The sequence below is a fragment of the Salvia miltiorrhiza genome, unplaced genomic scaffold, assembly GCF_028751815.1.
Source record: "Salvia miltiorrhiza cultivar Shanhuang (shh) unplaced genomic scaffold, IMPLAD_Smil_shh original_scaffold_414, whole genome shotgun sequence".
Classification (NCBI taxonomy): Eukaryota; Viridiplantae; Streptophyta; class Magnoliopsida; order Lamiales; family Lamiaceae; genus Salvia; species Salvia miltiorrhiza.
This window is the reverse complement of record NW_026651544.1, coordinates 57535-71697: the sequence shown is the minus strand read 5'-3', so window position 1 is coordinate 71697 and position 14163 is coordinate 57535. Positions and strand designations below refer to the sequence as shown.

At 35.3% G+C, this 14163-nt stretch overlaps 1 protein-coding gene and 1 long non-coding RNA gene across 11 annotated transcripts; one reads left to right on the top strand and one right to left on the bottom strand.

Annotated features, from left to right (window-relative positions):
• Nucleotides 1-1484: 1484 nt before the first annotated feature.
• LOC131004511 (uncharacterized) lies at nt 1485-2501 on the top strand. The gene is made up of 2 exons (XR_009095048.1): nt 1485-2139; nt 2246-2501. It is a non-coding gene; the product is annotated as an uncharacterized LOC131004511 (long non-coding RNA).
• Nucleotides 2502-4361: 1860 nt separating this feature from the next.
• On the bottom strand, nt 4362-13048 carry LOC131004510 (uncharacterized). Of its 10 annotated transcripts, none has more exons than XR_009095045.1 (5): nt 12779-13048; nt 10860-10924; nt 7077-7266; nt 5230-5294; nt 4362-4596 (listed from the first exon to the last, which is right to left on the bottom strand). XR_009095045.1 is itself a non-coding variant. In XM_057931214.1 (3 exons), exon 3 carries the CDS (start codon nt 9156-9158, stop codon nt 8094-8096), a length of 1065 nt encoding a protein of 354 aa, XP_057787197.1. In that variant the 5' UTR covers nt 9159; nt 10860-10924; nt 12706-13048; the 3' UTR covers nt 7870-8093. The 10 variants fall into 10 exon arrangements, 2 of the variants coding, with proteins under 2 accessions (XP_057787197.1, XP_057787196.1); XR_009095043.1 differs by having other exon boundaries at nt 7150-7266; nt 12706-13046; XR_009095040.1 differs by having other exon boundaries at nt 7150-7266; nt 12779-13041.
• Between the last annotated feature and the right edge of the window lie 1115 nt (nt 13049-14163).

Genomic DNA, 14163 nt, shown 5'->3' with positions numbered 1-14163 from the left:
ACATTTTCACTGCGTTCTTAATTAATAGTACAAGGTTATCTTTGTTACATTTTATTTTTATATACTATATATTAATTGGTACGATTTATTTTTTTTGTTTGTAATATATATGTATATTAAATCTCATCTAACTTTAATTGTTACAAGAATGCAGTGAAAGTGTGTGTGTGTATTCAAAAATGATTTTATTTTAAAAAATATTACAATCATTTAAATTTAAATTAAAAAAAATATATATGTTATAGCTAGTAAGAAATATTAGGAAGAAATAAAAAAAATGAAAAATACTTAACAATATTAAGTGTCCGTTAAGAGCAGGGGGCATTTTGCACTCTTTATGACATGTTGAGGGGCTAACAGCCCAAAATCAAAACATACGAAGGTAAACGTGTTAGGGGATTGTATAATAGGGGCTATTTGCTATTTTTCCCATTTTTAAATTTAGTCCCAAACTTCGTAAGGCAAAAGTTTCAGCCTTTTAATTCCCCCATAAAATCACTAAAATTATTGAAATTTGAAATTTAGCAGGATTAATTATTACCATATATTTCTATTTTACGAAACTATAAAATTAAGTGTCTACATTGTTATTCCACACATTGATAGGATGTACCACTACCTAGACAAACTTAATTGGGATACTACCTACACTGCCCACATTCAATGGAATCATACCTTGGATTTATAGTAGATAATTAAGCAACAATTTGTAACATATACTTATGTAAAATAGTTTGACGGGTTAAGATACGCCAGACCAATCAAATATTTGGATTCAAATTTATATATTACTACATGCATATTTATGATTTTGAAGGTGTTTGATAGTATTTGAATTATATTCTAATGTTGATATGTCAAAAGGATCACAAGACTAACATATAATTCTGGGATTGATTATCGGGAAAACCATATTTTATCGTGAGAATTGAGAACATTTCAATGATACATAAAGTTACAACATTCACTATGAAATTAATTACGCTCGATGGAAAAACAATGAAATTTTTGTTTCATCCGAAATTTGAATTCAGGTGTTATGCTGAATTCATACATCAAGATGATGTATCCACCGTAGATCTTCATGATTGAAGAGTTGATAATAATTTTCGGTTCTCATTTTAAATGAAAATTCTCATTTAAATATATATATATATATATATATATATATATATATATATATATATAGGGTTGAGATCTATGGAGAAGGCTCTTAGAGTAGAGAATAAGGAACATATCTTAACCATTGATTTAGAGGAAATCAACGGACTAGATTACAAATTCAGATCCGTTTAATTAAGAGAAAAAATCAACTAAAAATCCAGAAAATTATAATTCTTCACGCTGAGGGGCAAAAATGGGATAGGAAATTCACTGAATAACCGTTCTAAATTAACTCGGCGGTAATTAAGGAATTTATCCACAAATCTTCCTTCATCAACGTCTCTAGCCCTAGCCGCGTTGACCCTCTCCTCCCCCCCCCCCTCGCCAAACCTACAGAGCTGCGGCGATCCCACCCCATAAGCTTCGACGACGAATTGATTCATGTGATTTACGGAGACGATCCGTTAAAAGAGGGTGAGTTGTTACTCTATTTTGTTGCTTGTTTATTTTATATATATTTTGGATAATGAAAATGGTGTAAGCAACCTGCAATTTCATCTTTTTGGAAACGACGACTCATTTTTGTAGAATAATGGAAGATTTGTTGATAAAATTTGAATTTTTCTGGTGGTGTATTGAATAATGGAGGAGACCTCTAGATTTAATTCTCGTTTCTGGTACCTCAGATTCACGTCCAAAAAAACGATTCACGTGCTGGTTGAAGACAATCTGATCTTGAGAAGCAAACTTGGTTGACTCTTGCTCAGGAATAATGGAAGTCGCCACCACCGGCTTTATGGTTAGACGAATAGAGGGGATGAAAACCGAGCAAGCTATAGCAGAAGTTATCTGCTAATCTAGGGACCCAGCTATAGCAGAAGTTCTCTGCAGATCTAGGGACCCAGGGGTATTGAAGAGAATGGGGTCTAGGAAGGAGGAGATTCACCAAGCTCCTGGTGCATAGTGTTTGACATCTCGAATCAGACAGTTGAGGCTGCACATGATGCACCATAAATCTATTCATAAATTTCCTAAGTATATTCTTTAACTTTTTTAGTTTATTCAGATAGATTTGATCTTTGTTCATTAACTTATTATGTATTTGAATTCGATTTTTTCTAATTTGTGATTTATTGATTAGGCTGCATTTGGTGTATATGGAAGAATTTAAATCCGTGAGCAAGACAAAATGATTGGTTTAGTGAAAGCTATCAAGGTGGGATGCGTGATCGTGCGAAAAAAAAAGATATGCAAGCAGGATTTATGTCTTCAGAATGAGTTGAACAACTATTCAGAGTGTTAAAGTAGATATTTGATTACTTTTGTTTACTTATGTTCAGAACTTATTGAATGATATTCATTACTGAATACTATTTATTCAGAACTTATTTATTTTATTCGGAATTGAATAGTAGTTATTCGAAAGGTACATTAGATTATTCAAAACTTATTCATAAGTGAATAGTAGTTATTCGAAAGGTACACTAGATTATTCAGTACTTATTAATGCTTGAAATCGAAGCGTTTACTTAATGAATACACTTTGTTAATTTAATGAATACGTGCTGAATATTGTTTACATTTAATTGAATAAATAAGTTATTATAATGAATAAATATATAAATAAATGTAATGAATAGATTCAATTCTTCAATGATACAAATATAATAAATAAATACAAAAATTCATTACATATCTAATTGTTTGTTTTTGAAATAATGTCGTAATTGCACATTATTTATTCAGAACTTATTCGATTAATAATAAAGTGGTATTCGATTAATTTTCAATATTATTCAGTACTTAGTGAATAAACTTTCAATGTTTGCGAATAAAGTGAAAAATGTACTGAATATGTTACAAAATATGAAATACAGACTCTGTTGAATTAACGTTTAACTAATCTAAATAATTTAACATATTAAACTGAATAAACTTTCAAATTGTGCGAATAATAATTTGAATTCAGTTAAATAAATAAATAATTATGATGAATTAGATAAATATTATTTCACGAATTTTAAATACTAATATGAAAAATACATAGAAACGAAAAAAATACAGCAACACACATATATACAAAATGCAATAATAATAATAATAATAAAAGTAAATTTATGAATGGCACATGGTGAATGAAAGTAACTAATGTTGACCTATAATAATTAAATATATTTATGGATAGATTAATCCTACCTAATATAAAAAAGATATGGTCTTTTGTGAATCAATGCAGAATCCGTTACTCAAGCTAAAGGATTACACTATAGCCCTTTTGAAATTAATATAATAATTTAATCCCTAAATATATGGATCGTTTGATTAACTGAAATGGAAGCTTGTGATTAATTCTTTATTCTTCCTACATTTAGCTTTCTTTTTTGATCCCTTCCCTATATATATATATGTATATTTTTTTTTGTTGAAAAAAGTTCCCCTAAATCCGCCGCCGACTCCCAGAGCAAGTAAAACTTCATCTACCATGACACTTCCATCCTGTCAGAAAATGTAAAAATGAAAAGAAAAAACAAATACTCAATAAATAAATCTAGCTTGCTGTCCAAGAAGTTGCGTGATGATTTTCCTAATCGTGATAAAGTGATGCGAAAACAAAACCTAACCCAAAATTGTCTATTCCGTTGAATACATTTGTCAACAAAATAAATACTCTAAATAATTAAATAAAGATCACGTCTTGTCCATGTTAGCTAATAATGTATAGACTATTATTATTTTTATTGAGAAGCATCGCGTCTATTTTGTGCTTTACTCATCTTGATTATAGGATTAGGAATCCTTGCAGGTCTTAATGCACATTATATTGTTGCTTGTTTCCGTGTCTCGTGTTTAATCTTTATTTTTATAACAACATTTGGAAAATGCTATAGCTTCCCACTTAATTTTATACTACCTCCGTCCATGATATCGTTTCTTCTATATGAACGGCACAAGTTTTAAAATAATGGTGAATAATAGTTAATAATAATGGGTATTATTGTGAATGGAGTTTGGATTCCACTATTGTCGTAAGTGTAATTTGTAGACTCTACTGCTATAAATGAAAGTAGAAATGATATTATGGACGGACCTGTCACGACCGGCCTTAATTAAGGATAATTAATCCGGGAAAACCATGACTGGGGAAGGGAAATTAAGAAGCGGGTTTAGAAAGGGGTGCATAAAAGAATACTCAAAGAGCTTGAATACGCGTGAAATATTCCTTAAAAAGGAAAAAGGCATAGTTCGCATAAAAAGGGTACTCAACGAACTTGTATAAGCGTTATATTCCTTAAAAGGAAAAAGGCATCGTTAGGGGCTTGGCTAAAACATTATCAGAGTTTGCAACGGAAGGTGTAACTGAAATAATCAGTGTTTACAGCGGAATGCATAACTGAGATACATGTATGAAGACATGTATCCTTTCTGAGCCTACTTTAAGTTCAACAAAAACTCCACTCAGCAACAACACTTCATCGCCCATCACAGCTCAACCTGCACAAACATAAACATACGAAGGGCTGAGTACAAGAGTACTCAGTGGGCAGTGCCAAGCATATAACATAACATCATTAACAATTTCACAATATCGCATAAGAGGCATGAGTTTCTTTCAAATCCTTTGCTCATTAAACATTTCCATATTCATAAACAGGATGAGCGCATTCTTCATCATTAACAATCATAAACACGCATCGTGTCGTGGAGAAGGCCTTCCCCAACGAACACGGGCATCGCACCGTGAGAGGGGAGCCTCCCTCAGCGGTCACGGCATCGTACTATTGAGGGAGGCCTCCCCCAATAGACGCTGTAACACTGGCATACTGGCATACTGGCATCGCGCCGCGAGAGAGGCCTCTCTCAGCGGACACGGGCATCGCGCCGTGAGGAAGGCCCTCCTCAACGGACACGGCATCGTACTGTTGAGGAAGGCCTCCCCCAACAGACGCAATCATCAATCACAGGCATAAACTTATCAGCGTAAAGCATTCAAGCGTAAATAAGCGTAATCAAGCGTAAATCATTTAGCGTAAAGCATAATAAAGCATACCATACTTGAAGATCCAATTTGCATTATAAAGCATAACACATGCATAGCATTTTATTTACGCGTAAGAAATTGCCCACCTCAATTGTTCTTAAAGCTGGCGTGGAGTCGTTTCTTCTTCGGCTTCACTTTCTGTCGCCCGGACCTTCATTGATGAAGAGTCGATAAGTTCGTGAAGTAATTGTCATAAGACAAAGTCTAATTCTACGTGCCTAGGGTATCTTTTAGTGTTTTAGGGTTCTAGCATCCATAATTCGTTACATTAAAGACAGTCAAAAATCAATCATACCTCGTCTAGTCTCATTCAAACACATAGGCAACACAAACACATAAGGCACATAAGAATCACAATCAAACATCATCAAAACATGCTCTGTTTTTACACTGACTCAACTTCAAAATTTAATCTGTTCTGACTCCGACATCTCCTGGACTCGAAACTCATACCGAAAGAAAGATCTTCGAATCTAGTTTCATATAAAAAAAAGTAGAGTCGAAAACTCCAAGTGGTTTGAGAGATATGACGTTTTTACCACGATCTACCATGTTCGGCAGTTTTGAACAATCGAAAACTTGGATTTTTGAAAAATAGTAAACGTTGTCAAACTGGGCTCAACTTTGGTGGATATCTAGCTAACACAATAAGGTTAATACCATAAAAATTTGGAAAGCTAGATCACACAGGAAGCTACTGAAATAAATGACTCTTTCATCTGTTCTCTGAAATTCTCGGTAGTAATGTGCAGTTTAGGTTTTGCATTTTAAATAAGTATCAAACGAAGTTGGAATGGCTTGAAATTTTACCAGGGTACTCAAGACTCATGTCAGGACTTGCTATAAAATTTTCAAAGCTATTAGACATCGACAAACCGTCGATCACAGTAGGTCAGTAGGCCTACGAAATTCATATTTATAAGTCCTTAAAAAAAATAATTTATATAAATCAAGAAATAAGAGTTTAATCCCAAAAATATTCATTAAAAGTCCATCATAATTTAAATAAAGAACGGACCTCATTTAAAATAAATAGTCCCAAACTTGTTACGCACATATACGAAATCTTTCATGAAACATCCTTTAAAATAAACTTTGATACATAGAAAATAATTCAACAACTTGAGCTCTTAAGGGGTTGTTTTGCAACAGACACCAAATCTGCCTCGGATCTCCAAATGATGCTCCAAAAGACATTCTGGAAACTAGACATTTCAAGGATCATTCTCCAATTTGAATCGAATGAAAAACAATTCAAACGAGCAAGATATGCCCTCTCAAAGATGGGTATTTAACAAGCAAAAATCTGAAAATTTCAGATTTCCAGATTACAACCAAGTCAGTGGGCTTTCTTTAAAAATTCATATCTCCCTTTACAAAACTCCAATGGGAACCCCAAGGGTCAATCTGGAAACTAGGGAGAGATCATAACACTCTCCAGTTGGATTTACTCTAAGAACATTCATGGTTTAGAAGATATGACTGTCTAAAGTTCAGTGCACAAAAAGCGTTCAAGTTTGGCAGATTCATAACATAAATCAGAAAACCAACTTTAGGCTTCACCAAAAATTATAAAACTAAGCAAGTAAGTTCCCAACATGTCATTGAATATTCAGTAGAAAGCTAGGCTTGAGAATCAAAGATTTAAGTCGGGCTTTGCCACCTCAAAGTCGTAGGTTTGTAAAATCTACTGGATGGTACATGGAATAAGAACTAGATTTCAAGAATTTATACCGGTTGTTTCCCTTATTCAAAAATGGTGAGGCCGATGTCAAAAGAAAGATACGGGAGTCTAGAGTGACATATTCAAGTTTCAAAGGTTTTCACCGATTGAAACTTTACTTATGGCCTCCCAAAGATTGTTTACCAAAAATGTATTCCAGATGGGCAGTGATGTTTACAAATTCATAATTAAATCATAAGAGCTTCAAACCTTCTGAAATTTTGCCAAAGTATAGAAAACATATGAAAGATGATACACAATTAATTTGGGAATTTTTGGGAACCTTTTGGATGGCTGGAATCGCCTTGCAAAACACTGCCGGAGCAGTGTGCTTATGGCAGAACTCGTGGCTGCTCTTCGGTTCCTTAGTGAAGAATGAAGATGATGAAAAGATTGTTGCCTGTATAATGGAATGTTAGATGCATTCTTGCGTGTGGTGGGGAAGGGAGTAGGTGGAAAGTTTGGTGTAGTGGAATTAGTGGAGTGGAAAGGGTGGTGAGAAAAAAATGTAGTGGAAGAAAGCAAAAGGTGGTGGAGATAGTTGGTGGAGTGGAGATTATGCGTGTATAGTGTAGGAGACATTAGGGAGTGGAAAAAAATAATGATGATTGTATGCTTACATATATGTCTAGCATATTCATGTATCTACTTCATAGCATTGATAGGTGAAACTGTAATTGGTTATAAGAGTTTGTAAAGTATGAGAATGAGATTGATGAATAAATGAATTATATCCTCATGCCTTGGTGATGCTAATACAGTAATATGAATCTAGATTAAATCCGTAGATTGAATTTGCGTTGCAGTCGGAATAATTTCTCGACTTCTAGTAGCACTAATAAAATATAACTGCTTCTGTTTCTCGATTAATAAATAACATGACTTTGCTAAGTCAGTTATAACTTGGAAATAATAATTATTGATTGCTCAATAATCCTCGTCGCGTTTTTTTTTTTTTTTCATACGTTATAAAAATATAACGCTAAAATAATAACTCTGCCTCTGATAAAAAAAATCAGAACCATAAACTGGATTCATTTATAAAAAATTGCATTTACTAGTTTTTATCATAAATAAAAGAGCGGGCTACTACATACTACCCCTCTTAACAAAAATTTCGTCCCGAAATTTGCATATCTCTGCTAAAACAATTCGGGGTATTTTTCCTTCATCTTGTTTTCAAGCTCCCACGTAGCTTTTCTTGTCTGCGGTGTCTCCATAAGATTTTCACTGATGTGATTGAGGCTGATTTCGCAAGTGTCCACGTATTGCTGGCAAGGGGGTGCGGGTGTTCCCAACTGTTGAACCTCGTTGTCTATTGGGGCATTGCGTGGAGTAGTGACCTTTTTGGCCACAATTGTAACAACCGTTAGTTCCAGCCCGACAAATACCCCTATGCATCTTACCACAATTTGGGCAAGGTAAAACTCCTTTCTGACCTTGGTTACCCCCAGTTCGCTCGAGGTTAGTCTGTGCCTCGTGCCTTGGTTGAATAAACTGTTCGGCCCGTTCATATTCTTGCCACACTTTCTTACTAGTCAGATTGATATTGTCTTCGTTGTTGTCCCACTTGCGCTTCCCTTTGAGAGTATGTGAGGCTACTGGTGGATCATTTGGCGTTGAGATCAACAATGGGGCTGACTTGTCCGACGGCATTGCAGCTTCAACGTCAAGTGCCCTGTTCAGAGACTCCGTGTATGAGAGTCCTCCGTGGCTTGCTAGAGCCATCTTAATTTCGTACCGTAGACCGGCACAAAATTTCTCTGCCATCTTCTCATCTGTGTCCACTTGTTGCGGAGCAAACCTAGACAGGTTGCAGAATTCCTTGTCGTATTCAACCACAGATTTATTTCCTTGCTTCAACTCGTAGAACTCAGCTTCTTTCTTCTTCCTATAGCTTTTCGGAATATATTTATCATATAATCCCGTCTTAAAATCTTCCCAAGTATAACTTGCCCATTGTTCAGGTGTCAGAATTTTTCGACGTGCTTCCCACCAGAAGTCAGCTGATCCTGTTAGTTGGAAAGAGACGCAAGATAGGCGCTCCTCATCAGTACAACGTAGAAAGTTGAAAATGCGTTCCATTGCACGCACCCAAATCTCAGCTTCAGCCGGTTCACTCGTTCCGTCAAACGTAGGTGGATTTTGCCTTAAAAAAAGTTCTTCGACTCTCCTAGTCGGAGGCGGAGGGGATGGGTTATGTCCTCGAGCATCTTGTGGTTCTTCGGGTACAGCGTTACGGTTTCTGCGATTGTTATTGTTTCTCACAGGGCGTCCTCTCTTAGGCGGCATTCTGGTAGCAAATATGTGCCAATTAGTACACTCTAGCATAATCTAATACAAACCTCAAAAGAATTCTTGTAAGGTCAACTTATTATAACTTGTAAACAAGTCATAACTCCAATGACAGCATTGATGTAGTAAGCTTTAAGGGTCCTTAGCATCTCAAATCTATGAGTCATAACAATTCTTAAGCATATAATATCACATCATCTAAATTGGATACTTAGGCATAAGTCATGGAAATTTATAGCGGCTATAAAATCATGAGCTTAAAAATTATTCTATACGTATCACTTATCTTGCTGCCTTCACTATAGCCACCAAAAGATACAGTCGAATTTCTTCTATGTTTGCTTCTATGTTCTGTCGTAGTGGTGATCTCATAACTTAATAGCTCTATGTTCATAGGAATTCATTCCATAGGCATACTTAATCGTGTTTGCATAAATCATTTCATTCAACAACATAACATAGCTATTAACAGTTACACACTTGTCACTTTTTGTAAACATTATCTCAAAACTTGAAATAGCTTACCATTCTGCTTCGTTGAGTGTGATGCGATGAAGTGCTGAGCTTTGTCGATTGAATTCTAGACACTTTAGTGATCCATTATAAGTTTGGCTTAAATAAACTCTTAGGCTCAGAGCAAACGAACTGCTCTGATACCACTCTGTCACGACCGGCCTTAATTAAGGATAATTAATCCGGGAAAACCATGACTGGGGAAGGGAAATTAAGAAGCGGGTTTAGAAAGGGGTGCATAAAAGAATACTCAAAGAGCTTGAATACGCGTGAAATATTCCTTAAAAAGGAAAAAGGCATAGTTCGCATAAAAAGGGTACTCAACGAACTTGTATAAGCGTTATATTCCTTAAAAGGAAAAAGGCATCGTTAGGGGCTTGGCTAAAACATTATCAGAGTTTGCAACGGAAGGTGTAACTGAAATAATCAGTGTTTACAGCGGAATGCATAACTGAGATACATGTATGAAGACATGTATCCTTTCTGAGCCTACTTTAAGTTCAACAAAAACTCCACTCAGCAACAACACTTCATCGCCCATCACAGCTCAACCTGCACAAACATAAACATACGAAGGGCTGAGTACAAGAGTACTCAGTGGGCAGTGCCAAGCATATAACATAACATCATTAACAATTTCACAATATCGCATAAGAGGCATGAGTTTCTTTCAAATCCTTTGCTCATTAAACATTTCCATATTCATAAACAGGATGAGCGCATTCTTCATCATTAACAATCATAAACACGCATCGTGTCGTGGAGAAGGCCTTCCCCAACGAACACGGGCATCGCACCGTGAGAGGGGAGCCTCCCTCAGCGGTCACGGCATCGTACTATTGAGGGAGGCCTCCCCCAATAGACGCTGTAACACTGGCATACTGGCATACTGGCATCGCGCCGCGAGAGAGGCCTCTCTCAGCGGACACGGGCATCGCGCCGTGAGGAAGGCCCTCCTCAACGGACACGGCATCGTACTGTTGAGGAAGGCCTCCCCCAACAGACGCAATCATCAATCACAGGCATAAACTTATCAGCGTAAAGCATTCAAGCGTAAATAAGCGTAATCAAGCGTAAATCATTTAGCGTAAAGCATAATAAAGCATACCATACTTGAAGATCCAATTTGCATTATAAAGCATAACACATGCATAGCATTTTATTTACGCGTAAGAAATTGCCCACCTCAATTGTTCTTAAAGCTGGCGTGGAGTCGTTTCTTCTTCGGCTTCACTTTCTGTCGCCCGGACCTTCATTGATGAAGAGTCGATAAGTTCGTGAAGTAATTGTCATAAGACAAAGTCTAATTCTACGTGCCTAGGGTATCTTTTAGTGTTTTAGGGTTCTAGCATCCATAATTCGTTACATTAAAGACAGTCAAAAATCAATCATACCTCGTCTAATCTCATTCAAACACATAGGCAACACAAACACATAAGGCACATAAGAATCACAATCAAACATCATCAAAACATGCTCTGTTTTTACACTGACTCAACTTCAAAATTTAATCTGTTCTGACTCCGACATCTCCTGGACTCGAAACTCATACCGAAAGAAAGATCTTCGAATCTAGTTTCATATAAAAAAAAGTAGAGTCGAAAACTCCAAGTGGTTTGAGAGATATGACGTTTTTACCACGATCTACCATGTTCGGCAGTTTTGAACAATCGAAAACTTGGATTTTTGAAAAATAGTAAACGTTGTCAAACTGGGCTCAACTTTGGTGGATATCTAGCTAACACAATAAGGTTAATACCATAAAAATTTGGAAAGCTAGATCACACAGGAAGCTACTGAAATAAATGACTCTTTCATCTGTTCTCTGAAATTCTCGGTAGTAATGTGCAGTTTAGGTTTTGCATTTTAAATAAGTATCAAACGAAGTTGGAATGGCTTGAAATTTTACCAGGGTACTCAAGACTCATGTCAGGACTTGCTATAAAATTTTCAAAGCTATTAGACATCGACAAACCGTCGATCACAGTAGGTCAGTAGGCCTACGAAATTCATATTTATAAGTCCTTAAAAAAATAATTTATATAAATCAAGAAATAAGAGTTTAATCCCAAAAATATTCATTAAAAGTCCATCATAATTTAAATAAAGAACGGACCTCATTTAAAATAAATAGTCCCAAACTTGTTACGCACATATACGAAATCTTTCATGAAACATCCTTTAAAATAAACTTTGATACATAGAAAATAATTCAACAACTTGAGCTCTTAAGGGGTTGTTTTGCAACAGACACCAAATCTGCCTCGGATCTCCAAATGATGCTCCAAAAGACATTCTGGAAACTAGACATTTCAAGGATCATTCTCCAATTTGAATCGAATGAAAAACAATTCAAACGAGCAAGATATGCCCTCTCAAAGATGGGTATTTAACAAGCAAAAATCTGAAAATTTCAGATTTCCAGATTACAACCAAGTCAGTGGGCTTTCTTTAAAAATTCATATCTCCCTTTACAAAACTCCAATGGGAACCCCAAGGGTCAATCTGGAAACTAGGGAGAGATCATAACACTCTCCAGTTGGATTTACTCTAAGAACATTCATGGTTTAGAAGATATGACTGTCTAAAGTTCAGTGCACAAAAAGCGTTCAAGTTTGGCAGATTCATAACATAAATCAGAAAACCAACTTTAGGCTTCACCAAAAATTATAAAACTAAGCAAGTAAGTTCCCAACATGTCATTGAATATTCAGTAGAAAGCTAGGCTTGAGAATCAAAGATTTAAGTCGGGCTTTGCCACCTCAAAGTCGTAGGTTTGTAAAATCTACTGGATGGTACATGGAATAAGAACTAGATTTCAAGAATTTATACCGGTTGTTTCCCTTATTCAAAAATGGTGAGGCCGATGTCAAAAGAAAGATACGGGAGTCTAGAGTGACATATTCAAGTTTCAAAGGTTTTCACCGATTGAAACTTTACTTATGGCCTCCCAAAGATTGTTTACCAAAAATGTATTCCAGATGGGCAGTGATGTTTACAAATTCATAATTAAATCATAAGAGCTTCAAACCTTCTGAAATTTTGCCAAAGTATAGAAAACATATGAAAGATGATACACAATTAATTTGGGAATTTTTGGGAACCTTTTGGATGGCTGGAATCGCCTTGCAAAACACTGCCGGAGCAGTGTGCTTATGGCAGAACTCGTGGCTGCTCTTCGGTTCCTTAGTGAAGAATGAAGATGATGAAAAGATTGTTGCCTGTATAATGGAATGTTAGATGCATTCTTGCGTGTGGTGGGGAAGGGAGTAGGTGGAAAGTTTGGTGTAGTGGAATTAGTGGAGTGGAAAGGGTGGTGAGAAAAAAATGTAGTGGAAGAAAGCAAAAGGTGGTGGAGATAGTTGGTGGAGTGGAGATTATGCGTGTATAGTGTAGGAGACATTAGGGAGTGGAAAAAAATAATGATGATTGTATGCTTACATATATGTCTAGCATATTCATGTATCTACTTCATAGCATTGATAGGTGAAACTGTAATTGGTTATAAGAGTTTGTAAAGTATGAGAATGAGATTGATGAATAAATGAATTATATCCTCATGCCTTGGTGATGCTAATACAGTAATATGAATCTAGATTAAATCCGTAGATTGAATTTGCGTTGCAGTCGGAATAATTTCTCGACTTCTAGTAGCACTAATAAAATATAACTGCTTCTGTTTCTCGATTAATAAATAACATGACTTTGCTAAGTCAGTTATAACTTGGAAATAATAATTATTGATTGCTCAATAATCCTCGTCGCGTTTTTTTTTTTTTTTTTCATACGTTATAAAAATATAACGCTAAAATAATAACTCTGCCTCTGATAAAAAAAATCAGAACCATAAACTGGATTCATTTATAAAAAATTGCATTTACTAGTTTTTATCATAAATAAAAGAGCGGGCTACTACAGGACCAAAGTGGCAAAGGCGATATTGTGGACGGAGGGAGTAGTTTCTTTAAGTTTTAGAAGAAAAAATCAAAGATATACTCACTCCGTTCACGAAAATAAGTCCTAATTTGTTATTTTGATCCGTCTACAAAAAGATGTCATAATCTATTTTTAATAATAATTTATGGGTCCCTTTCTCCACTCACTAACTTGTGGGCCCTTTCACCACTCACTAACTTAATTAATTTTTTTTCACTTTTTTAAATTTTGGGACCCCTTTCTCCACTCACTAAATAAACAATATAATTTTTTTAAAAACTCGTGTCACTCTCCCTTAGAATATCTTTACGTGTACGGAGCAAGATTTGTTTCCAATTACATGCACTTCTCTGTAATTTATGTTATGAATTTAAGAAATGTTTAAAAACACGATCTATTAATAGATTGATTCAATTAATTAGGCTAGGGAAATGGGTAGAATTAATTTCCCTAACAAACTTATATCGAGAGTATATATATATATATATATATATATATATATATATATATATATTCATATTTATATATGTTATAAATCCTTCATATAATTATA